This window comes from Oncorhynchus gorbuscha, linkage group LG11 (assembly GCF_021184085.1).
Source record: "Oncorhynchus gorbuscha isolate QuinsamMale2020 ecotype Even-year linkage group LG11, OgorEven_v1.0, whole genome shotgun sequence".
Classification (NCBI taxonomy): domain Eukaryota; kingdom Metazoa; phylum Chordata; class Actinopteri; order Salmoniformes; family Salmonidae; genus Oncorhynchus; species Oncorhynchus gorbuscha.
The window spans coordinates 17886320-17911878 of record NC_060183.1 but is presented as its reverse complement, the minus strand read 5'-3'; the positions used below and the strand labels follow the sequence as shown (position 1 = coordinate 17911878).

The 25559-nt window shown below is 42.6% G+C and overlaps 2 protein-coding genes across 9 annotated transcripts in view; one reads left to right on the top strand and one right to left on the bottom strand.

Moving 5' to 3' along the window:
- The window catches only part of LOC124048206 (rho GTPase-activating protein 22-like), a 35210-nt gene extending 32484 nt beyond the window's left edge, over window positions 1–2726 (top strand). For all 4 annotated transcript variants that reach the window (XM_046368742.1, XM_046368743.1, XM_046368745.1 and 1 more), the window contains one exon: window positions 979–2726. In XM_046368742.1, coding sequence (XP_046224698.1) covers window positions 979–1201 — 223 coding nt within the window. In that variant the 3' untranslated portion in view covers window positions 1202–2726. The remainder of the gene's footprint in view (window positions 1–978) is intronic.
- A 2990-nt stretch (window positions 2727–5716) lies between these two features.
- Window positions 5717–21587, bottom strand: LOC124048207 (mitogen-activated protein kinase 8). Of its 5 annotated transcripts, none has more exons than XM_046368748.1 (12): window positions 21352–21587; window positions 15016–15196; window positions 13944–14073; window positions 13512–13570; window positions 10885–11023; window positions 10500–10665; window positions 9903–9974; window positions 8189–8371; window positions 7646–7770; window positions 6978–7041; window positions 6300–6377; window positions 5717–6019 (listed from the first exon to the last, which is right to left on the bottom strand). In XM_046368748.1, exons 2-12 carry the CDS (start codon window positions 15135–15137, stop codon window positions 5853–5855), a joined length of 1305 nt encoding a protein of 434 aa, XP_046224704.1. In that variant the 5' UTR covers window positions 15138–15196; window positions 21352–21587; the 3' UTR covers window positions 5717–5852. The 5 variants fall into 5 exon arrangements, with proteins under 5 accessions (XP_046224704.1, XP_046224706.1, XP_046224703.1 ...); XM_046368750.1 differs by having other exon boundaries at window positions 5717–6010; XM_046368747.1 differs by lacking the exon at window positions 9903–9974 and adding an exon at window positions 8957–9028 and having other exon boundaries at window positions 21352–21584.
- Between the last annotated feature and the right edge of the window lie 3972 nt (window positions 21588–25559).

The window sequence follows — 25559 nt, the reverse complement described above, 5'->3', positions numbered from 1 at the left end:
GTGGGCTATGTACAGGTGCAGTAATCTGTGAGCTGCTCTGACAGTTGGTGCTTAAAGCTAGTGAGGGAGATGTGTTTCCAGTTTCAGAGATTTTTGTAGTTCGTTCCAGTCATTGGCAGCAGAGAACTGGAAGGAGAGGCGGCCAAAGAAATAATTTGTTTTGGGGGTGACTAGAGAGATATACCTGCTGGAGCGTGTGCTACAGGTGGGAGATGCTATGGTGACCAGCGAGCTGAGATAAGGGGGGACTTTACCTAGCAGGTTCTTGTAGATGACATGGAGTCAGTGGGTTTGGCGACGAGTATGAAGCAAGGGCCAGCCAACGAGAGCGTACAGGTCGCAATGGTGGGTAGTATATGGGGCTTTGGTGACAAAACGGATTGCACTGTGATAGACTGCATCCAATTTGTTGAGTAGGGTATTGGAGGCTATTTTGTAAATGACATCGCCAAAGTCGAGGATTGGTAGGATGGTCAGTTTTACAAGGGTATGTTTGGCAGCATGAGTGAAGGATGCTTTGTTGCGAAATAGGAAGCCAATTCTAGATTTAACTTTGGATTGGAGATGTTTGATATGGGTCTGGAAGGAGAGTTTACAGTCTAACCAGACACCTAAGTATTTGTAGTTGTCCATGTATTCTAAGTCAGAGCCGTCCAGAGTAGTGATGTTGGACAGGCGGGTAGGTGCAGGTAGCGATCGGTTGAAGAGCATGCATTTAGTTTTACTTGTATTTAAGAGCAATTGGAGGCCACGGAAGGAGAGTTGTATGGCATTGAAGCTTGCCTGGAGGGTTGTTAACACAGTGTCCAAAGATTGATTCCTAGTGTCCCAAAAAATCAAAGAACTAGAGTATTTTCCCCTCTAAATTACTCAATATTGCTATAAATCTGTCAACAAACTTTCTCGGGTTACATGTATTGAGGAGCACCAGCTATACATTTGTGGAAATCAACATATGTGTGTGTGCGCCCCCTGCAGGCTGGAGGAGTCCAGTGCGGCACTGTGTGCTCAGATGGAGCGTCTGGAGCAGGAAATGGAGCAGGAGAGAAAAAAGCAGCGCATGCTGGAGATCAAGCTCCGTAACTCAGAGCGAGCCCGTCACGACGCAGAGAACAGGAACCGGCTCCTGGAGAAGGAAATGGAGGACTTCTTCTCCACTCTGGGGGACCTGGCTCTGGGAGCAAGGACTAGTGACATTTAATAGCCCTGGTCATAGACCTCTATAGTCTCTTCCCACAGCTGAGTGCCATGAGTCTGGCAAGCAAGACTGACAACTACATGGACTCAGTGAATAATACTGCATGTTGTCCAACGCAGGCAGCTGCGTCTCTCAATGTTTCCTCAGGCCTCAAAGTGTGCCTATGACTACCACGAGTATCTATCTGGATGGAATTCCGTGTCGTTTGGTGACAAAGCCTCGGTCCTTGGTTTACTCTGGTCAACTCTGTCAGTATACTTTTAATGTAAATCAAAGGGTTTCGACTGCTGTCATTATGACTATACAATAATCCCTGCTGTGTTAATCATATGCTGCCTACAACAGTACACAATATGCAAATACAACATTACCAAAGCTGGACTCTGCTAAGGACCAGGGTTGAAGCCACCATGTTGGTTTGGGGCACATGAAGCTGACTACTGCCCTCAAAGGAACAATGAAGAAGTATGCTGGCTGTGCCTTTGCAGACTTTTTGAATTCGATAAAATAAAATGTTGCGTGCTTGTCCAGAGGTGTAGTTAGTCAATTACTGTCAATACTCACATGGTACATGTATTGCTTAACTTAATCACTACTCCAAATTTGTTGAAGAGCCACATGACATCCTCAGAGTCACTTGCAGTAAGATGACAATCGCGGAGGTGCATAAAGATGGCAGCCCCCATGTACTTGCCGCGAATACCTCGTTTGATAAGTTCGCTGTATTGCTCTCCTGTTCTCCAGTGTTGTCGTTAGCACAGTATACATGATCCCAATTCTAGCTCCAAGACAGCGATTTAAAAACAACGAAGTATAATGTTCTGATTTATTGGCGTGTTGAACCATGTTGCAGGCTGTAGTTTAAAAATACAGTATATAACTTAGTGGTAAAACAATGAAGTCAAACCTGAATTCTGACATCTTTATGCACCGCCATTAATTGAACATTTTGAAAAATGGTGTATACTTTAGTGAATGTAACTGTGTTGTTGATCAAGCCAGCCCTGTAAATTGAGCCTAAACGAATTCTTAAAACATTGACATAGATTTGAATGGATAACAATTATATACATTTCCCAGAACATTCTCATGTGAGCGTTGCATGTGGTGAAACTGTTGATAGAATCCCCTTTTTCAGCAAATTACTGCTACTGCATAGAAATGTCTTGAGGCTTGAACACGAAACATGATTTGGTTCTTGAAGACCACTATAAGCAGTATAGTAATGTGCATTCATTAAGGTAATGTGACTATTTTTTGTTTTGTTTTTACATTTTATACAGACCCTTTTCATATGCTGTTCACAAGGTTGTGTTTTGAAAGACGACCGTTATAGACAAGCGTCTAGTGTTCGCCCTGTCGATGATTGCAGTTGAAATGTGTATCTCTTAAAACACTTAGGCTGAATGTTTCTTATGTCTTTGATTAATATTTTAGTTGCTTATTTATTATGAATCTACACACTTGTAATGAATAGCATTATGGCAATCTAAGTAAATAAAGATGACAGGTGTCATTTCGTGACTGATACATGGGTCAGCAAGCTTGTGTTCCGTGCATCTTCTACTTAGTTCAGAGTGTCTTACTCACAATTCCAACACATTATACCACATATTAAGATCAAGCGCAAAAGAAAGATCTACAAATGCACGAGTCAAATTTTGTTTCTTTTATTTGCAGTACATGTTTATTTTTTAAGTTGGCATCATCAGATCCCAGTGTTTTTATTCCAGTAGTGTACTTTTCATTGGCTGCGGTCAGGATGCAGAGCCAGAAATGTTTAACTAGTTGCATAACAAACCAGCACCATATATATGAGTTTGTTTTTAGGCATTACTTATCTTTAACATTTTTTCCTTTATCATTATTTGGCCTTATCCCAAACAAAATCTATTGGCCATGTATGATATAACCGCCTCTGGCCATAGATTAAAGACTGGTTTAGGACTGATTACGTAACATCATAGATTAAAAGTCACAAGGAATCATCCTAATTCATAAAAAAGGAAAACATGGATTGACAGTACCAAACATTTCTCTACCTTCAGAAAAATACAAAGTAACAGGCTAGATCCATCACTTAGTTTACTACTAGCATAATTTGCAGAAGGTATTGCACATGAACTGTAAAAACAAGAGGGAAAAAGAGGGGGGATGACATTTACATAAACAATTCTCTTTACATCTAGGTGAAGTACACACCGTACACAACTAGAAGTTTCCTAACATTGACAATATTACACTTTCAAATAAATAAATAACGGAATCTGTATTCACATGTCTTCGATAGCTAATCATGTGGGCAACTAGGTATCCTAGAACTTGTAGAAATTGAGTGTGAGGTAGTTCATCAAAGCCTACTTAAAAATCACAATTACAATTTTCAGAGATGTGATAGAAAAGCAAAAAGCCACAGAAAGTCAAACAATTCTGAATGTGTCCCTAATAATGCTGGGTTAAGAAACAGAAGAGCACTTAAAATAACAAAAAAAGTAATCAGAATTATGAATTATAAACACAGCTACTATAATAATGGTTACATGTGATTGGCTGTTATTCTGCATACCTTCCCCTTCGACCATTCAACAACACACTACATGGTATTTTACATTCTGAAACTCCATAATTTAGCATAACAGCTACACTGCCACAGCCACCATTCAGCGCAAATACATTTGGCTTAATATTGAGGAAATGAGGCAAAACAGTATGATAATTTCCCTCCTAAAATCATCAAGCACATTCTCATTATGCAAAGTAAAGCCGCAAACCATACGCACCTACCAGTCATTGTAATTTTTTAAAACGTATTTTACTTTGATGAAAGACCTACTTTGATAAAACTGCCCCCTTTTTGAAAAATGTTCAAATGTATGAGCTAAAATAATCAGAAGCATACATCATCTTCTTGACAGAACATTGACCGTAAAGTTGGAGACTTAACAATTCCAAGAAAATGTACAATTCATTAACGATAACCGCCTCCAATGTGATTGACTTATTTGTGGAAACTACTGTAGTCATTATCAGGAACCGTTATTGACCTCGACACAACAGGACTACTCATCCTCTTCCGAGATACTCAGGAAAGAATGCTTGACAAACTACAGGCACTTTTTCCTTTTAAAAGCTAAATTAAAACATTTTTTAAAAACACTAAGGACACCATTATTGCATACAGTTCAGAATCACTGATTCACTTGGGTTTTGAGGTGGTTCTGTAGCTAGTGTGTGATGTACTAAGCATAGGGTGACATTTATTTAGTGCATGCATACGTACAAGTTCTGCAAAGGGTTCAGCCAATTATCTTCTCTGAGATCCCGCTTATTACTTACGTATTGTACACTCATTTTCCAATTTGAAATTTCTGCAAACTGCCTGCACACTGATATTACATGAATAACATGAGCACAGATTAGGAACCTTGTTTCTTTAAATAGTTTGTTTCTGCGCTTTAAGCTGGCAGAATGTCCATCCCTCCAAAGACAACAAACATCAACACGTACACAAGCCCTCTCTTTACGTCCCTGTGTTGGACTCAATCGAAACACATTCTTCATATACCTTCAACCGTCTCCAATCATGTATTCTAACTAGTAACATCCTATTTCTCACAAAGCTCTTCGGCATACTGCCACGTTTCTCAGTCCTAGCCTAGCGTTCAACATAGGTTTACTCGTTCTTTGACAGTGGGGCTGTAGAAACGAATCACTGGAGAATAACTGACCAGTGCAGAGGAAGCAGTGCCTTCAGCACTGACAAACAAAGAAAATGATCAAAAGCTCTTTAGTTTCCTTTCTGGGCCTATCTGCGCTATTTCCGTCATATACTGTAACACCCATAAAATTGGAAAAGAGAATTCAGGCAAAAATGTAAATAAAAAAAAAAAGAAATACTAAATGTCTTCTCTTACCAAAAGAGAAAATGGTTCAGGAATCTAACAGCATTTTGAGACATTTTAAGACTAAACTAATGAGAAAAGAAAAAAAGAAAGCGGTTTGATAAACTGTTTTGTTTTTTCAAGGAGGTAGTGACTCACGAGGAAAACTTTTTTTTTTTTTTTTTTTACAAATAAATCTAAAGTATATCTCAAAATCCAACCCAATGGATATGCATGAAACAATATTCTATATGAAAGAGATTAGAATAGACAAAGAAATAGTACTATTCAGAAGGGGAGTACTAAAATCATAAATGTATCAATTAAATTATGGTTAGAATGGCTCACTGCAAACTAAATTTGAAAAAAATATATTCACCATAAAATCTGTACAAACTCATTCTACATTGATATGGCCAGTTGAAACAGCAGTATCTTAAATAGAAGTAGATGAAATTAAAAACAAAGATAAAAAATTAAAGCATGTAAAACTCTTTTACAGACGTTCTCAAACTATCACCATTGGCCAAAACTGCAGCGTAGTGAAATCATAAAGTTCCTAGGTTAAAAATAAATTGATATTACAGCCTGGACTAAAAAATATTAATAAAATGTAATAAAAATGACTCTGTAGTAGTACTTTAAGGAAAAAAAAAATCTTTTTTAAAACTTTTTTTTTTTTTTTACAAACAAACATTGAAACTGGCCTAAACTCTACACCATTGAAGACAAGCGGAGGGACTGGTGGGACAGGGACCAGGGCAGGGTGATGGTCATCTGCAGCAGCCCAGCGGGTCCGTGTTAGAGGCCGTCTCCAGGCTGCTGTCTGTGTCCGAGGCCAGGGTGGGATCGGTGGACATGGTGGACACATCGTTGGCGGACGAGGACGACGCAGAAGGGTGCTGCTGGAAGCTGCTGCTCACTGCTGCACCTGTGCTACATGCATGGAGAAACAGATAGGGGGTATCAAGTCAGACTTAAACCACTTCTGGTTAGGCAGAAAGAGGAAAGGTTCTTCATTAAGAACTGGAACAGAAGCCAACTACGGGCAGAGAGACCATGCCAGTCTCAATTTATTGATCCCACACATAGTACTCTAGAACCAGGAGATTTCTCTGACCATAAGACCTGACCAGGAACAACTCTGGGCCCTAGTTATAGAGTATAACTATCAGAGTTTGAGTGCTAGGCTGCCCTTGGAGAAAACTCTCTAAACTAACCTAAAGACGCTGGCTGTCCCCGGATCACTCCATTCTTCGTTCTCTCCTCCCAGTCCTGAACCTCCATGTATATCAAATCTGCAATGAATCACAAGATTTAGTAAAAAGAGTGACTACAGTTGAACTTCTGGTAAACTACACCAAAACAGATTCCTGGAATTAGGAGGGAACAAGCAGGCTATTTAGGTATCTTCCAACTGGAATTTCTGGAAAACCTGTGAATCTAAAGAATTTTGCAACCCTAAACATGAGACATAAACCTAAGAAGAACATGACAGACAGGATCATTGCTAGCATGATATGACACGGGAGTCCAGAATTGAGAATAGAGCCAATAAACAGGGCTCTGCTAGACTCGGGTGTGAATGCCCTGTCGTCATTATCACGCTCCCAGAGGAAGCAGGGTTAGATCACCAGACCAGGTTTAGATTAGACAGATAGGGAGGGGTTGGATGCACCATAAACACATCTCACTTTAGACAGCCATTTTTTTAGGACAGACAAACAGACAAAGGGCAAAACCTGCATAAAACTCAAATATTAAGATTGAATGTCCCACAAGAACATCTTGAGATGTAGATTCTTAGTAGAATAATGTGCAATTGTAATGTAACATAGTGGAAAATTTAAACATGCTCAAAGTGTATGAATCAAAGATTGGGAAAATGGCTACTGTACCTTTCCACTCCTCCACCGTGTGCTCTCTCTCATCCAGCTGCTTGTCTGTGATCAGTGGTGGGGGCTGCAAGAGGAACAGGACAGGGCACAGTGTACTTTAAGTGGGGTGACATGGGGACTGTTGGCCTTCTCTTCACTTGGCTGAGTCACAATCAAATTTGATACATTTGCGCAAGGCGCTGCACTGCAGCCAAATCTACACGTCTCAAGGCCGATTTTGTCAGTTGTGAGGAATGCTTGCATGCAAGTGACTGAGTGGAGTGCAACATCTCATTCTCCACCCCCGCACTTTACGGTAGCCGGGGTCTGATTGGTTGACAGAGGAAAAACGGCAAGTGCACTCTCGGTGATGACGACCTGGCTGTCAATGGATGTCAAATCCAGAGCCCCTGCTTAAACAGTCAGGGAGTTTTATGATCTGATCCGGGCTAAGCTTTTCCCAGGCAGGCAAACTCACAGGGCTTTCATAATTTTGCGTGTGGCTGTTTTGACGTTCCCTCTTATTGTGAATCACCACTCAATGTGTATTTCGAGGCATATGCACGCATAAAAAATAAAAACACACACACAGTAGATCAGAAGAGTCATGTTATTATCTAACGTAAGAGTAGGTCATTAACACAAGAACCACCCCTCCACTCCCACATAATGGGCAAGTAAGTGCTTACCGCCTCCACTTCAGTTGGATCATACCACACGTTGATGTAGGGGTGCTGGAGAGCCTCGCTCACAGAGATCCGTTTGGATGCATCTATTACCAGCATCTTCGATAATAGGTCTCTGGCCTGACTTGCTGCAAGACAATTGAGACAAATAGATAAATTAATGGCGTGAGCAAATTCCCCTTTCATTCCCTCGGCTGACATTCACTGTGCTTATAAATGAGTGTAGTGTGCCAGAGTCCCTTCGTCAAACATGATCTGAATCAAAGCAGAGTAAGGCTTCAAACCACTACATAAAATACTATTCATGATCAGACTACTTTCCGTGGAATTTCCAATTGGTCACATAAGTCAGACTCGATTAGTTAGTGCATATCAGAGACAGTGTTAGGCACATAATATACTTATATTCAGCAAATAACTGACTACTATATATGGGATATTCTAGTCATACAGACATGTATGAGACATTTTGCATCTCACAATGACACCATACTGCAGTTTCCATGCTTGGGGTGTCCCCCAGGGGCGTGTGCTCTCCCCATTTACCTTTCAGTTTGTTGTGCTCTGAGTCGGCTGGGAAGAGGACGTCAGGGAAGAGCTTCTCGAAGGTATAGCCGGCATAGCGGGGTCTGTTTTCCACGTAAGTCCTCACTGACTGGTTGAGCTTCATCAGGAACTCCTGACTTGGAGTCCCCAGTTGCTCGATCACCTTGTTCCACTGATCAATATCTGACGTTCCAACATGTAAGAAAAATGCTGCAAAGGGCTTTTCAGAGGAGGAATATTGGCAAGGTTTTGTGCTTGTAGTTGGGATAAAAAAGAGGAGGATTACAGACACTGGACACAGAGGCAAATTTCTTTCACTGTTGACTTTGTAAAACAACTGTGATTGAGGAACCAAGGGAAAGCTGTTCGATCGCATCTTCTCCAGTGAGACGGACACAAAGAAGACTAAAAACAGCCTCGGCGTGGGACTGTGTAATGGAGGTGAAGTGATCAGAACACTTTTCCCTTGAGTTGAAATGGCCGCCGACAGGTACAAACCCTTTCACATATACCCAACCCAGTGGAAAGTAATTTGGATGGAGTGAAAGGTCGCTGGTTTCAAATCCCTAAGCAGACTAGGTGAAAAATCTGTCGATGTGCAAGGGACTTAACCCTAATCGATCCTGTAACTCGCACAGGTTAAGAGCATCTGCTAAATGACTAACATGTAAATGCAGTACGATACGCTGACCACCAGACACACACACAACAAACACATTTGTATACACACACACAATGGAGGGACGACGAGGGTCCAGGGAAGGATACGATCTGTGCCTGGGAACAACACACTACCTCGGACCATTTCTGCCATGATGCAGCCAATAGACCAGACATCAACTGAAAAATGGAATGACAACCAAATTAGCATGCAGAACTCAAAGCAATCCCCAAAAAATCATATGAAAAATCATAAAACAAGGAAGTAATTACGATGCAGACAATGTGATGTGTGTGAATACCAACAAAGAAAATGAAGGCATGCCAATTCTCATGTCAAATTGCAGTCAGTGTCCGACTAGGCAGTGCATCATGATAAGGTGAGGGTTTTTTGCTTCACTCTCTGGCATACTATTAAACAAAGTGGAAGTGGGCCAAAGAACGGCCTACATTGGCTTTCTTTTTTTTAATATATATATTTTTTTTTACATTGGCCACATAGCATTGGCTTTCAGTTAGCAAGACACTGACACTCGAGGCCTGCAGAAACTGTATTATGACAGCAGAAATACATAAAAACCCTCAAGATTTTTTACTATCAGTTTAATAGACAAAGGCCAATTCTTTATCATTGATAAAAGATCGACCAGTCAATCATTGTTATTAGATATTCTGTTAGGACAGGGTCCATTTCTTATTCTCTGCCAAAATGGCTGCTTATCTTTGAAGAAGAACATCAAACAATATGATTTAAAAGGGTATGTTTTGCAATTGTGTTGGTAAAAAATGAAAGCGCAAAACACTATCGAATTCTATTTCAGGAGCTTGTTGCATAAGTCGGAAGTGCATCAAGCTACAGCACTGGGTGCTTTGCTTTGGGGGATAGAGGGAAGGTGTGGGGGGGGGGGTGGAGGTGTCAGGCATATCAGAAGAGAAATAGAATTTTGACAGTTGCTCTTTGACATGATCTCCACAATCCGTTGTAAACTAGCCTTCAAAAATAAATACAAAATTCAAATGCAGAACTGAACTGCTTCAAGCAGCACAAGGATACAATCCCTTCCTGGAAAAAGGATTTTGTGGCGAACCATTTCTGCCATAATGCAGCCCACAGCCCATATATCCACTAAATATGTGTAGCATAGAAAGAAGGAAAAGAAGAAAGGCAAAGCAACAAGTCAGCAGGAAAGTTTGGGGTCGTTTTTAGACACTGCAGGGATGCTCATATTTTCAGGCAGTTTTTTTCCCTCGTATTTAATCTTTGAATTTTATCGCAGAGAGTCCAATGATTCGGAGATATCAAGCCCCATCACATCTGCACATTCTTGCAGTAAACGTTAATTGCTAAAGGCAAGCCAAACTAGGGACTGGATCACACTGACATCTAGTCCAGCTGCGCCCTCTCTGGACAGCCTCCTAGAAAACACAAGCACTACACCTGCTCTGCACTGGCTCTCTATGCAGCAGGAAAGGAACACACAACGCATAGCCAGGCGTGCCACCTACCCCTCTAACTGTGACACTGACACGGGAGGGTGGGTGTGGCTGTGAAGGTGGGTGTGTCTCAGGACCTTGTGGGCGGGGCATGCGACAAACAGCGTTCTGCAGCACACACAGCTCCAATTGGCCGAACCCTCAGTCGCTCACTCACCGTTGGCCTGGTAACCCATGCCCAATATGACTTCAGGGGCGCGGTAGTAGCGGGTCACCACGTACGGGGTCATCAGGAGTCCCGTGGCCGCTGTCCTGGCCAATCCAAAGTCCAGGATCTTCAGCGTGCAGTCAGACTTTACCACAATGTTGCTGGGTTTCAGATCCTGAGGTTGGGGGACAGGAGGGGGATATGCTTTAGAGATGGATAACTCTCTACCGATGCTTAAGTTCCATTCACACCACACCAGGCCAATTAAATTTATTTTTATTTATTTTATTCTCCAAAGGTGATTGTAAGAGAAGGGACAACAATAGGAATACACAGGAGGACTGGGTCATATTAAGGTTGCTTGGCCAGGCAAGGTGTGGTGGTGTGTGCCCACCCTGTGTATGATGCCCGCGGCGTGAAGGTGCTTGATGCCACACAGCATCTGGTAGAGCAGATAGGACAGCCGCTCGTGGTCCAGCTCCATCTGAATCACCTGGCACAGGTTGGCATCCATCAGCTCCATCACAATATACCTGGGGACGGATACAGAGGAGAAGGAAGGGAGGGTGGATGACATTACACAGAAAGGTGTGCAGTGCACATGTATACACTCACAAACGTATGCATACACAGGCAGACGCACACAGATACACCCACACACATGAAAGAATATGAGCAGAGCGCACACATCTCGCGCTCTCACTCACACACCAGGGCTTCAGACTGTGACCATTAGACTAGTTGAGTATCTGGAGCATCAGCATTTGTTGGTTCGATTACAGGCTCAAAATGGCCAGAAACAATCACCTTTCTTCTGAAACTTGTCAGTCTATTCTTGTTCTGAGAAATGAAAGCTATTCCATGCGAGAAATTGCAAAGAAACTGTGTACTACTCCCTTCACAAAACAGCTAACCAGAATAGAAAGAGGAGTGGGAGGCCCCGGTGCATAACTGAGCAAGAGGACAAGTACATTAGAGTGTCTAGTTTGAGAAACAGACGCCTCACAAGTCCTCAACTGGCAGCTTCATTAAATGGTACCCGCAAAACACTGGTCTCAACCTCAAAAGTGAAGAGGTGACTCGGGGATGCTGGCCTTTTTCTTTGCATGGTTGCAAAGAAAAAGCCTAATCTCAGACTGGCCAATAAGATTAAGATGGGCAAAAGAACACAGACACTGGACAGACAAATCTAAGTTTGAGGTGTTCGGATCTCAAAGAAGAACATTCATGAGATGCATAAAAAAATTAAGATGCTAGAAGACATGCAATCTGTCAAGCATGGTGGAGGCAATGTGATGGTCTGGGGGTGCTTTGGTTGTGGTAAAGTGGGAGATTTGTACAGGGTAAAAGGGATCTTAAAGAAGGAAGGCTATCACTCCATTTTGCAACGCCATACCCCGTGGACGGCGCTTCATTGGAGCCAATTTCCTCCAACCACAGGACAATTTTTAAATTTAAATTTAACCTTTATTTAACTAGGCAAGTCAGTTAAGAACAAATTCTTATTTTCAATGACGGCCTAGGAACAGTGGGTTAACTGCCTGTTCAGGGGCAGAACGAAAGAGTTGTCAGCTCAGGGATTTGAACATGAAACCTTTCGGTTACTAGTCCAACGTTCTAACCACTAGGCCAGGCTACCCTGCCGCCCCAAAGTACAGCTCCAAACTACACAATAACTATTTAGGGAAGAAGCAGTGAGCTGGTATTCTGTCTATAATGGAGTGGCCAGCACAGTCACCGGGTCTCAACCCTATTGAGCTGTTGTGGGAGCAGCTTGACCGTATGGTACGTAAGAAGTGCCCATCAAGCCAATCCAACTTGTGGGAGGTGCTTCAGGAAGCACGGGGTGAAATCTCTTCAGATTATCACAACAAATTGACAACTGGAATGCCAAAGGTCTGCAAGGCTGTAATTGTCGGAGAATTCTTTGACGAAAGCAAAGTTTGAAGGATACAATTATTATTTAAATTAAAAATCATTATTTATAACCTTGTCAACATCTTGACTATATTTCCTATTCATTTTGCAACCCATTATATGTATGTTTTCATGGAAAACAAAGGAAATGTCTCATTTCTGACCCCAAACTTCTAAACGGTAGTGTGTATATATAAATAATGCGCTCTTTGAGAACTAACAATCAAATAACAGCTAGACAGTCAGGGAGAATCTAAAATAAAAAAATGTTCACGGTCATTCAGGCCACATGTACATTGATTTTGTTATAATGTTTGAGCAGAGGAACACAGCATTAGCCATGGCAAAATACATAGAATTGCAGGAGATTATCTTAAAACTGCTAAAGTGTTTCTCAGCTTGACGCCAAACTGTGTAGATTAAAAACTGAAAGTTACCTTTCAAGTTGCAAGTTACACTTCCTCTTCCAATAAACTGTGGGGAGGTCAAAATAATAACTGTCGACCAAATCTATTCATTTTAAAATGTTCATTACTTGTACTTGCCATTATCATTCACCCAATGATAAGACAAGATGTGATTCCTTTTTGTTTTGCTAAGATATGATGGTGGTCCCTCAGTCACTGGTTTGCCTGGGCAAGAACAGTTTGAAAAACCCTGGTCTATTACACTTCTTAATAAAGCATCGTAAATGACTTCATAAATGACTCACATGTATTCTATTGTGTGATGCTGCAAGATACATACACGCACACAGGAGTGGGCTGCTCCTCCGTCATACTCCGTCATAGTGAAACAGGCTGTTTACCCCCCAGCCATGATGTTAATTTTTCTTTTTAGATCCAAATCAGAAAGACAGAGATTCTCAAAGTACCTCCCTCCGCTCTGAGAATGAATCACATTTCCTCCCATGCACTACAATGTACTAACCCTTCAGTTATCCCACAATAGACCCTGGTCCCCACTACTGTACAACAACAAAAAATATCCAAAATATACTTTTGGCCATTTCAGCACTACAGTCTACCAGGGAACAGAGATTATAGAGTATTGCAATGTATCCTTGTTGATTTTATAAGCAAAGGCGACGATGACGTTGCTTACACATCTTGAAATTCTTCCAGCGTCTTCTGTGGCGTGAATACATTTAATAGGCCAATGATCTGTGGAGATATAAGATGCATCAGTGCATCATAGTTCTGTGAGCAGCGTATGTAGGAACATTGCATTTCATGCTGACAATATGCTGCCTAAGGGCGCGCTAAAACTACAGAAGGGTTCTTCCGAAAATGAATAACACCACATAAAATAGACAATGACATTTTAGAAAAATGGAAACATCAAGAATTCATATAAGAGTTACAAGAGGATCGCAACATTCTAGAATGATCTGTGATGATCTTACATTTTGGTTCAATTGTACAAGAGAAAATGCTTTCACAACTTTCTATTCTATAATTTGGGACAACTCCCTTTTCTACTTGCTGTTCCCCTTTTTCTATCAGACACACAGATTCAGAGAGGTAAATAGCTTACGTTCTTATGGTTGACACATTTCATGAGCACCAGTTCTCTGTAAGCTCTTTTGGCATGGGTCTGGTTCTGGAAAGGCCGGCTGAGTTTTTTAATTGCCACATTTCGTTCATGGTTGTGGTCATACGCTGAGCTGGAAACACAAAAATACAAATGTACGTCCATACTTTATGATGCATCTGAAGAAGGCTAGCATTAAATATATATATTTTTTAATGAAAGATGAGTTTTGCTCCTTATTTCCCACATCCTAGATCAATATCAGGGTCCAAATGATTGAAGTGTAATACTGGACCAATGGCAAACATATAGCATATAAACAAACTTAAAGGAGCTAATAACATATCATATTGACTTCCAATGCCATTTCAACCTACAGCAGCTAATAACATATCATAGTGACTTCCAATGCCATTTCAACCTACAGCAGTTAATAACGTATCATAGTGACTTCCAATGCCATTTCAACCTACAGCAGTTAATAACGTATCATAGTGACTTCCAATGCCATTTCAACCTACAGCAGCTAATAACATATCATAGTGACTTCCAATGCCATTTCAACCTACAGCAGTTAATAACGTATCATAGTGACTTCCAATGCCATTTCAACCTACAGCAGCTAATAACATATCATAGTGACTTCCAATGCCATTTCAACCTACAACAGCTAATAACGTATCATATTGACTTCCAATGCCATTTCAACCTACCGCAGCTAATAACGTATCATATTGACTTCCAATGCCATTTCAACCTACAGCAGCTAATAACGTATCATATTGACTTCCAATGCCATTTCAACCTACAGCAGACTAATATTTCAACCTACAGCAGCTAATAACGTATCATATTGACTTCCAATGCCATTTCAACCTACCGCAGCTAATAACGTATGAATCACATTAACTTCCAATGCCATTTCAAATAGCTGGCAAATTGTTATATTTTATAGTACGATTTCAGACGAAATGTTCTTTCCCAGAGTAACACACACAGTTCTAACATAGCCACTGGAAAATGAGCATTGGGCTACAGGGCATATATTTTCCAATTCACAGCTCCATCTACTCACCAGACAATCCCTTGTGCTCCGGAGCCTATGGGTCTTAAATTCTGGTAGCGCTTCAAAACCGTAAAAGTGGAATCCCCGACATCTAGACTGTAATACTCCTTTTCACGCTTATTCCGATTCATGATGAAATCTGGACAAAGTGTGTGTTTTGGGCATCCAAGTGGGACTTCTGTCTCAAGACCTAAGACAGAGGGAGAAGAAACAGAAAGATAAAAAAGCAATTAGCATATTATCAGCTTATTACCTGGACCTTCCAAGCCATAGCTGTCAATCTATGGGAGTACGATTGACAGAGGCTGCATTGTGTGTCAAAATTCATGAGGGGAAATTATTCAGTATATGAGAGAAATCAAGTCCTCCCTGAATAAGCGATGACATTTGGGTCATTTAGGCTAGCGAGGGTATACTGCGTTACACATACAGTTAATACAACAACCTGCCCGCTCGACCCTATCCCCTCCTCTCTTCTCCAGACCATTTCCGGAGACCTTCTCCCTTACCTCACCTCGCTCATCAACTCATCCCTGACCGCTGGCTACGTCCCTTCCGTCTTCAAGAGAGCGAGAGTTGCACCCCTTCTGAAAAAACCTACACTCGATCCCTCCGATGTCAACAATTACAGACCAGTATCCCTTCTTTCTTTTCTCTCCAAAACTCTTGAACGTGCCGTCCTTGGCCAGCTCTCCCGCTATCTCTCTCTGAATGACCTTCTTGATCCAAATCAGTCAGGTTTCAAGACTAGTCATTCAACTGAGACTGCTCTCCTCTGTATCACGGAGGCGCTCCGCACTGCTAAAGCTAACTCTCTCTCCTCTGCTCTCATCCTTCTAGATCTATCGGCTGCCTTCGATACTGTGAACCATCAGATCCTCCTCTCCACCCTCTCCGAGTTGGGCATCTCCGGCGCGGCCCACGCTTGGATTGCGTCCTACCTGACAGGTCGCTCCTACCAGGTGGCGTGGCGAGAATCTGTCTCCTCACCACGCGCTCTCACCACTGGTGTCCCCCAGGGCTCTGTTCTTGGCCCTCTCCTATTCTCGCTATACACCAAGTCACTTGGCTCTGTCATAACCTCACATGGTCTCTCTTATCATTGCTATGCAGACGACACACAACTAATCTTCTCCTTTCCCCCTTCTGATGACCAGGTGGCGAATCGCATCTCTGCATGTCTGGCCGACATATCAGTGTGGATGACGGATCACCACCTCAAGCTGAACCTCGGCAAGACGGAGCTGCTCTTCCTCCCGGGGAAGGACTGCCCGTTCCATGATCTCGCCATCACGGTTGACAACTCCATTGTGTCCTCCTCCCAGAGCGCCAAGAACCTTGGCGTGATCCTGGACAACACCCTGTCATTCTCAACCAACATCAAGGCGGTGGCCCGTTCCTGTAGGTTCATGCTCTACAACATCCGCAGAGTACGACCCTGCCTCACACAGGAAGCGGCGCAGGTCCTAATCCAGGCACTTGTCATCTCCCGTCTGGATTACTGCAACTCGCTGTTGGCTGGGCTCCCTGCCTGTGCCATTAAACCCCTTCAACTCATCCAGAACGCCGCAGCCCGTCTGGTGTTCAACCTTCCCAAGTTCTCTCACGTCACCCCGCTCCTCCGTTCTCTCCACTGGCTTCCAGTTGAAGCTCGCATCCGCTACAAGACCATGGTGCTTGCCTACGGAGCTGTGAGGGAACGGCACCTCAGTACCTCCAGGCTCTGATCAGGCCCTACACCCAAACAAGGGCACTGCGTTCATCCACCTCTGGCCTGCTCGCCTCCCTACCACTGAGGAAGTACAGCTCCCGCTCAGCCCAGTCAAAACTGTTCGCTGCCCTGGCCCCCCAATGGTGGAACAAACTCCCTCACGACGCCAGGACAGCGGAGTCAATCACCACCTTCCGGAGACACCTGAAACCCCACCTCTTTAAGGAATACCTAGGATAGGATAAGTAATCCCTCTCACCCCCCCCCCTTAAGTTTTAGATGCACTATTGTTAAGTGACTGTCCCACTGGATGTCATAAGGTGAATGCACCAATTTGTAAGTCGCTCTGGATAAGAGCGTCTGCTAAATGACTTAAATGTTAAATGTTAATATAAAAAGGTTTAAATGCATTACAACACATTATAGTTCTGCGTTTATAGGATTAGCTGGTATTTTATATCCCATCAAATCAATATACTGTACAAATTCATTCCAGCATTTGGATCACAGCTTTCAAAAATGTAAAACCAGAGCACTGCAGAGCAAAACATCAGCCCAGCAAACTGTCTGGTACCACCAATCAATTGTGGTCTAAACAGGGACCAATGGTCCAGCCACAATTGTGTTAGCCTAAGCTGGCTAAACCTTCAGCTCAAAAAATCCATTGCATACATCCTGCTTCTACAGCTTTAAAAACATCTCCAATATCAGAAAACAGAGAGGCATTTCCTGGGGTTTGTGGCAGTGCTTTGCTAGCATTTGAAATAGGGTCGTGTAGATACCAGTGTCGCAATACGTTTCCATGGCAAAAATTAAAACAAAGCAGACCACACTCTGGTCCTTTAAAAACCTGCTGTATGTAAAATACTGCTGTATGTAAAATCAGCAAGGGCTGATTTCAAGGTTTTACTGCTAACCTACAAAGCATTACATGGGCTTGCTCCTACCTACCTCTCTGATTTGGTCCTGCCGTACATACCTATACGTACGCTACGGTCACAAGACGCAGGCCTCCTAATTGTCCCTAGAATTTCTAAGCAAACAGCTGGAGGCAGGGCTTTCTCCTATAGAGCTCCATTTTTATGGAACGGTCTGCCTACCCATGTCAGAGACGCAAACTCGGTCTCAACCTTTAAGTCTTTACTGAAGACTCATCTCTTCAGTGGGTCATATGATTGAGTGTAGTCTGGCCCAGGAGTGGGAAGGTGAACGGAAAGGCTCTGGAGCAACGAAACGCCCTTGCTGTCTCTGCCTGGCCGGTTCCCCTTTTTCCACTGGGATTCTCTGCCTCTAACCCTGTTACGGGGCTGAGTCACTGGCTTGCTGGGGCTCTCTCGTGCCGTCCCTGGGGGATGCGTCACCTGGGTGGGTTGATTCACTGTTGTGGTCGGCCTGTCTGGGTTCCCCCACCCCTTGGGTTGTACCGTGTCGGAGATCTTTGTGGGCTATACTCGGCCTTGTCTCAGGATGGTAAGTTGGTGGTTGAAAATTTCCCTCTAGTGGTGTGGGGGCTGTGCTTTGGCAAAGTGGGTGGGGTTATATCCTTCCTGTTTGGCCCTGTCCGGGGTGTCCTCGGATGGGGCCACAGTGTCTCCTGACCCCTCCTGTCTCAGCCTCCAGTATTTATGCTGCAGTAGTTTATGTGTCGGGGGGCTAGGGTCAGTTTGTTTATCTGGAGTACTTCTCCTGTCCTATTCGGTGTCCTGTGTAAATCTAAGTGTGCGTTCTCTAATTCTCTCCTTCTCTCTTTCTTTCTCTCTCTCGGAGGACCTGAGCCCTAGAACCATGCCCCAGGACTACCTGACATGATGACTCCTTGCTGTCCCCAGTCCACCTGGCCATGCTGCTGCTCCAGTTTCAACTGGCCTGGGCCCTAGGACCATGTCCCAGGACTACCTGACATGAGGACTCCTTGCTGTCCCCAGTCCACCTGGCCATGCTCCTGCTCCAGTTTCAACTGTTCTGCCTTACTATTATTCAACCATGCTGGTCATTTATGAACATTTGAACATCTTGGCCACGTTCTGTTATAATCTCCACCTGGCACAGCCAGAAGAGGACTGGCCACCCCACATATGCTCTCTCTAATTCTCTCTTTCTTTCTCTCTCTCGGAGGACCTGAGCCCTAGGACCGTGCCCCAGGACTACCTGACATGATGGCTCCTTGCTGTCCCCAGTCCATCTGACTGTGCTGCTGCTCCAGTTTCAACTGTTCTGCCTTATTATTATTTGACCATGCTGGTCATTTATGAACATTTGAACATCTTGGTCATGTTCTGTTATAATCTCTACCCGGCACAGCCAGAAGAGGACTGGCCACCCCACATAGCCCGGTTCCTCTCTAGGTTTCTTCCTAGGTTTTGGCCTTTCTAGGGAGTTTTTCCTAGCCACCGTGCTTTTACACCTGCATTGTTTGCTGTTTGGGGTTTTAGGCTGGGTTTCTGTACAGCACTTTGAGATATCAGCTGATGTACGAAGGGCTATATAAATAAATTTGATTTGATTTGATTTGTGTGGAAAGGCAGGGAAAATAAATAAATGTGACTCTGGATGACACTAAAAGTATGTTAATTTCTAACATTAGGGCTGTTTTACTAAAGAAGTTAAATCCACTTCTTGTTTTGTTTCCTTACCACAATAGTAACGAGTCGTCCAGGCTCGATTGTAACATAGAAATTGTAAAACACAATGTCTTTAGATGATTGTTCGGGCGAGTTATTGGCCAGCGCTAGAAAAGTTCATCACTAGCTTATAGAGAAATCCCACAGCTATCACAACAAGAGGGAATAGTACCACTGTCCGAAACCCATTTGAGCATGCAGAAATGTATATTTAAGACTCATTGTTCAGGCAAATGGAAGGAAGTATTGAGGCAGAGAGAGAAAAGGAGAGCGGGAGGGAGCGCTGGATTTGATAAGGAGCTAGAAGAAGAAATCATTAGTCAAATCTAGAACATTTGTGCTGAGGACATTTTCACTGGCTGATGGCTGCACGGTCAACAGACCATGACTTGACCTCCATACTCCTATACAGCCACCCCCTTCCCCTTTTCCACATGAAGGGGCGTTCAGCAGGGTTTTTTTCATCCCGGTTGAAAGGCATGTCAATGGCCTGAAGCCCTGCTATGAGATGGAGGGACTAAAACAGCGTTTGGAGAAGTCTGAACAGAATGCTTTGTAAAATTCAAAATGAAAATCGTTTCCATGCAGTAGCTCCATCCAATTGTGTGCTCTGGAGCAGAATGAATGGCGGTGTGCGTGTACATTTTATTAAAACAACATGAATGACACTATTTTTTTCCCAGCCACATTATCACTGGAATGTGAGCATTTTTATGACATTTCAGTTGGTCTTTAGATGTGAAACTTAGATGAGTGCTGCTTCAAATCACAGAGAATCTGAGAGAATATGCGATCAGTGGGAGGCAGAGAACCATAGTGATGAAGCATGTCGTCACGCTACATCATCTGATGCTGTTTCAAGGTCTCTCACTAATCACACGTTCACGGTGTGGGGCATTTCAGTCAAATGGGGGCCATTTAATTTCAAGGAATAAATTAAATGCATAACTGGAAGAAAGCTGAACATGAAAATGGGTTGTTCAGCTTTCAAACCAGCTGTCAAACCATTCAGGGCCATCTATGACTCTCTTTCATAGAGCAATGCCCTGCTGGGGTCTACATCTAACCTAACTTAATATGACTTCTCACATTATCTATGTGTTTTTCTGGGATTCACCAGCCTACTTTTCCAGCTAATGAAGACACTAAAGCCTATCACCACTGAGAGCAGACATCAGCATTAGAAGCAATGTGCCAAAAGCCTCTAGCTTCATCTGTTATAGAGGTCATTCTTCCACATGACACACCTGGAATGGTTAATGAAGGTGTCCAAAATCATTTAAAAACAACATGCAACACTAAACATCACCGATGTTTAGTGAATAGATAGTCAAATTAAGATATGATTTAACCATATTTACATGATAAATAGCGTTCTTATTATAATAGATGGTTGTCGATGTGACCATAATATCGTCGATTCATTATTCTGCTATTCTTAGATATATAGGATGAAATGTAGACAAATTCCAGTTATACACCTCTCACTTGTTTAATAGAAATCGACTTGACTCACTAGCAGCATGCAATAAGTTAACTTGCACTCACAAGTTTATACTAGTCCATTGGTGGGCTAATTGTCAAAAGCCCATTTATGACCGAATGGTGGGCTTGTGTTTCTTAATCATTTTAGAAATGATGGTGATGTTACAAATCAAAATATGGCATGGCAAATGTAACCACGCCGTTGATGTTGTCAGTAGACTATATGCCGCGAAGATACTTAACGTTAGGTCGTTGTTACAATGTAGCACTAGCTGTTAGCAGGTAGTTAAAGTCTTAAAATGTAACGTTAGCGCATTTTGTAGCCTGTCGTGCGCGTTTGAGAATATCCTAATAGCCATTTTTTTATGCGGTGCATGTCTTTAGAAGCCAAAACTTGACAATATGGTCCAACTAGCTAATTGCAGTTATTTAATGTATTTGCTGTGTTCTTTGCAACCCATCAGTGCTAATACCCTCCCCCCACTGCTAACAATAACATGTCTTATATTGGTTTAATATCGAACTCACCCTACTCCAAAAGAACGCGTTAGAAATTCCAAAACTGTCAAACCACGGTTTCTGGTCTTCCGTTGAAATATACAGCAGAATGTTTGAAGATATTATATTATTTTTTGCTTAGTAGGACAACCTCTGAATCCACTGCGTTTCCTTCCACTGGCAGGCCTGGGTCTGCAAAATACATGTGTACTACGTAGTCTAATCTTTGAGTCCGTGACACAGAGGCAGTTTCTGCCATTTCATACCGATGTCGTCGAAACCTTGCGATGTTTGCCGGAAGTTGCCGATGAGAACTAGGTGACATTCAAGAGCAAATCGTCCTGCGGTGTTGTATAGCCTGCGGTAGCCTACCTCTCACGGTATTAGTTTATGTACACTATGCAGGACGAATTAGAGGCATTTCACCTCTGTGATCTCGCCATAATAAGCACTTACGCTAGTGCATAGAGCGAGAGAGAACCTACAGCAGCACCTAGATCTTCTGCTCAGATTATGCCAGACCTGGGCCCTGACAGTAAATCTCAGCAGAGCAGTGGTTCCCAAACTTTTTTTAGTCCAGTACCCCTTCAAACATTTAACCTCCAGCTGCGTACCCCCTCTAGCACCAGGGTCAGTGCACTCTCAAATGTTGTTTTTTTGCCATCATTGTAAGCCTGCCACACACACACTATATGATACATTTATTAAACATAAGAATGAGTGTGAGTTTTTGTCACAACCCGGCTCGTGGGAAGCCGGCTGCGACAGAGCCTGGACTAGAACCCAGAATCTCTAGTGACACAGCTGGCAGGATATTCTGAGCGCAGCCCTACCCAGAAATCTGGCAGTGGCTTCTGATTAAATTCAATTTTCACAGAACCACTTGTTGCAATTTCGATGAGGCTCTCTTGTTCAGATATCGGTAAGTGGACTGGAAGCAGCGCCTCAAAGGAATAACGAATCCAGTTGTTTGTGTCGTCCATTTCAGGAAAGTACTGGCGTAATTGTGCACCCAGCTCACTCAAGTGCTTCGCTATAATCACATTTTACATTGTCCGTAAGCTTGAGTTCATTTGTCTTCCTGAATTGACCCCCCATAAATATAATGGACATATATCAGGAGCTGTGCCAGGCCCGCCAAGTCTGTTGACTCATCCAGCTGTAACGCATAGAATTCACTGGCTTGTATGCGAAACAGTAATTGTTTCAAAACATCTCCTGCCATTTCACTGATGAGTCGTAAAACAGTGTTGTTTGAAGGCATTGTCTGTATAGTTTTTGTTGGCCTTTCCCCCCAGCATTGTCCCAGCTATATCCGCGGTAGCCGGAAGAATCAAGTCCTCCACAATAGTATGTGGCTTGCCTGTTCTAGTCACTTGGTAGCTCACCATATAATACGCTTCTAGCCCTTTCTTATTAATGATATCTGTTGCTTTTGTAAAGTTGCAGTCAGAAGTGTGCATACACCTTAGCCAAATACATTTAAACTCAGTTTTTCACAAATTCCTGGCATTTAATCCTAGTAAAAAAAAATCCCTGTTTTAGGTAATTTCGGATCACCATTTTATTTTAAGAATGTGAAATGCCAGAATAATTAGTAGAGAGAATTCATCACATTCCCAGTGGGTCAGAAGTGTACATACACTCAATTAGTATTTAGTTGGCATTGCCTTTAAATTGTTTAACTTGGGTCAAACGTTTCAGGTAGCCTTCCACAAGCTTCCCACAATAAATTGGGTGAATTTTGTCCCATTCCTCCTGACAGAGCTGCTGTAACTGAGTCAGGTTTGTAGGTCTCCTTGCTCGCACACGCTTTTTCTGTTCTGCCCACACATTTTCTATAGGATTGAGGTCAGGGCTTTGTGATGGCCACTCCAATACCTTGACTTTGTTGTCCCTAAGCCATTTTGCCACAACTTTGTAAGTATGCTTGGGGTCATTGTCCATTTGGAAGACCCATTTGTGACCAAGCTTCAACTTCCTTACTGATGTCTTGAGATGTAGCTTCAATATATCCAAATGATTTTCCTGCCTCATGATGCCATATGTTTTGTGAAGTGCACCAGTCCCTCCTACAGCAAAGCACCCCAAACAACATGATTCTGCCACCCCCGTGCTTCACGATTGGGATGGTGTTCTTCGGCTTGCAAGCCTCCCCCTTTTTTTCTCTATAACGATGGTTATTATGGCCAAACAGTTCTATTTTGTTTCATTAGTCCAGAGGACATTTCTCCAAAAATTATGATCTTTGTCCCCATGTGCAGTTGCAAACCATAGTCTGTTTTTTTATGGCAGTTTTGGAGCAGGGGCTTCTTCCTTGCAGAGCGGCCTTTCAGGTTATGTCGATATAGAACTCGTTTTACTGTGGATATAGATACTTTTGTACCTGTTTCCTCCAGCATCTTCACAAGGTGCATTGTTGTTATACTGGGATTGATTTGCACTTTTCGCATCAAAGTACGTTCATCTCTAGGAGACAGAACGTGTCTCCTTCCTGAGCGGTATGACGTCTGCTTGGTCCCATGGTGTTTATACTTGCGTACTATTGTTTGTACAGATGAACGTGGTACCTTCCGGCGTTTGGAAATTGCTCCCAAGGATGAACCAGACTTGTGGAGGTCTACATTTTTTTTCTGGGGTCTTGGCTGATTTCTTTACATTTTCCCATGATGTCAAGCAACGAGGCACTGAGTTTGAAGGTAGGCCTTGAAATACATCCACAGGTACACCTCCAATTGACTCAAATTATGTCAATTAGCCTATCAGAAGCTTCTAAAGCCATGACATAATTTTCTGGATTTTTCCAAGCTGTTTAAAGGCACAGTCAATTTAGTGTATGCAAACTTCTGACCCATTGGAATTGTGATACAGTGAATTATAAGTGAAATAATCTGTCTGTAAACAAATGTTTGGAAAAATTACTTGTGTCATACACAAAGTAGATGTCGTAACCGACTTGCCAAAACTATAGTTTGTTAGCAAGACATTTGTGGAGTGGTTGAAAAAGTTTTAATGACTCCAACCTTAGTAGTGTATGTAAACTTCCGACTTCAACTGTACATGTCTTACTACTCAAAAGTCATCTTTGTAACTAAAAGTACTTGAATCAATAATAGAACCCATTGCCCTTTTTGGTTGTGAAGTCTGGGATCCGCTCACCAACCAAGAATTCACAAAATGGGACAAACACCAAATTGAGACTCTGCATGCAGAATTCTGCAAAAACGTCCTCTGTGTACATCGTAAAACATAAAATAATGCACGTAGAGCAGAATAAGGCTGATTCCCACTAATTACCAGAAAAGAGACGTTAAATTCTACAACCATCTAAAAGGAAGTCCCCTAAGCAACCTGGTCTTGGGGCTATGTTCACAAATACAAACAGAGCCCCAGGAATTGAATTGAGATTGGGTACCGGAAATTCCCAAAAGTCCCCACAAGGATAGCAAAACAAGGAAAATTCTCCCAGCTAATTAATCTCACTTTTTAACTGTGCATTTGTTCTCGTGGGCCTAAGCTATTTTAGGTTTAGGGGTTAGGTTCAGGGTTCAAATCAAATTAAATACAATTTATTTTTCACATGCGCCGACACAAGAGCTGTAGACTGCATTGTGAAATGCTTACTTACGAGCCCTTTCCCAACAATGCAGTTAAAAAGTAAGAAAAATTGGTAAACAAACGTTAGCCAATTGAACAGAAGGGAAATGCGGTTTATCCACTCGCCAACCTAGTCTCATCTGGTATCCCACACATTGGCCTCTATAACGCCTCCTGGGATGAGTAGTATGTCCTTCGCCCCAACTAATGGCAGTACTATTCCCTTCAGCGCAATTCTTTTAGGGTTACAATTAGGGTTAGGGTTATAACTAGGGTCAGGAGTTAGGTGTTGGTTTAGCGTAAGGATTTTGAATGGAAATGGTGTGTGTGTGTGTGAGAGAGAGAGAGAGAGAGAGAGAGAGAGAGAGAGAGAGAGAGAGAGAGAGAGAGAGAGAGAGAGAGAGAGAGAGAGAGATGTAAGAAAGTAAAACAGATAGCAAGAGAAAGAGCGTGTTGGTGACTTTGGCCAAACAGCAATCACACATTATAGTCGATTTTATATATATATATATATAAACACGGGTTAGATTAGTAGAATTGAGCGGAACAATAAGTGTATCACTTTACTATTGAAAGATTAGCTAAATGTTCTTGCCCACACCGATTGGTTGACCACTACCTTGCTGCTTGTCAAACAGCTC

Coding starts and splice junctions, on each gene's coding strand:
- LOC124048207 (XM_046368748.1), bottom strand. CDS start 15,137: ATGAATCGGAATAAGCGTGAAAAGGAGTATTACAGTCTAGATGTCGGG. Junction 11,024..13,511: donor CTGGAAGAATTTCAAGATGT/GTAAGCAACGTC, acceptor ATCCGTCCCCAG/GTATATTGTGATGGAGCTGA. Junction 8,372..9,902: donor CCTTTTTCCAGGAAGGGATT/GTATCCTTGTGC, acceptor TTGGAACGTCAG/ATATTGATCAGTGGAACAAG.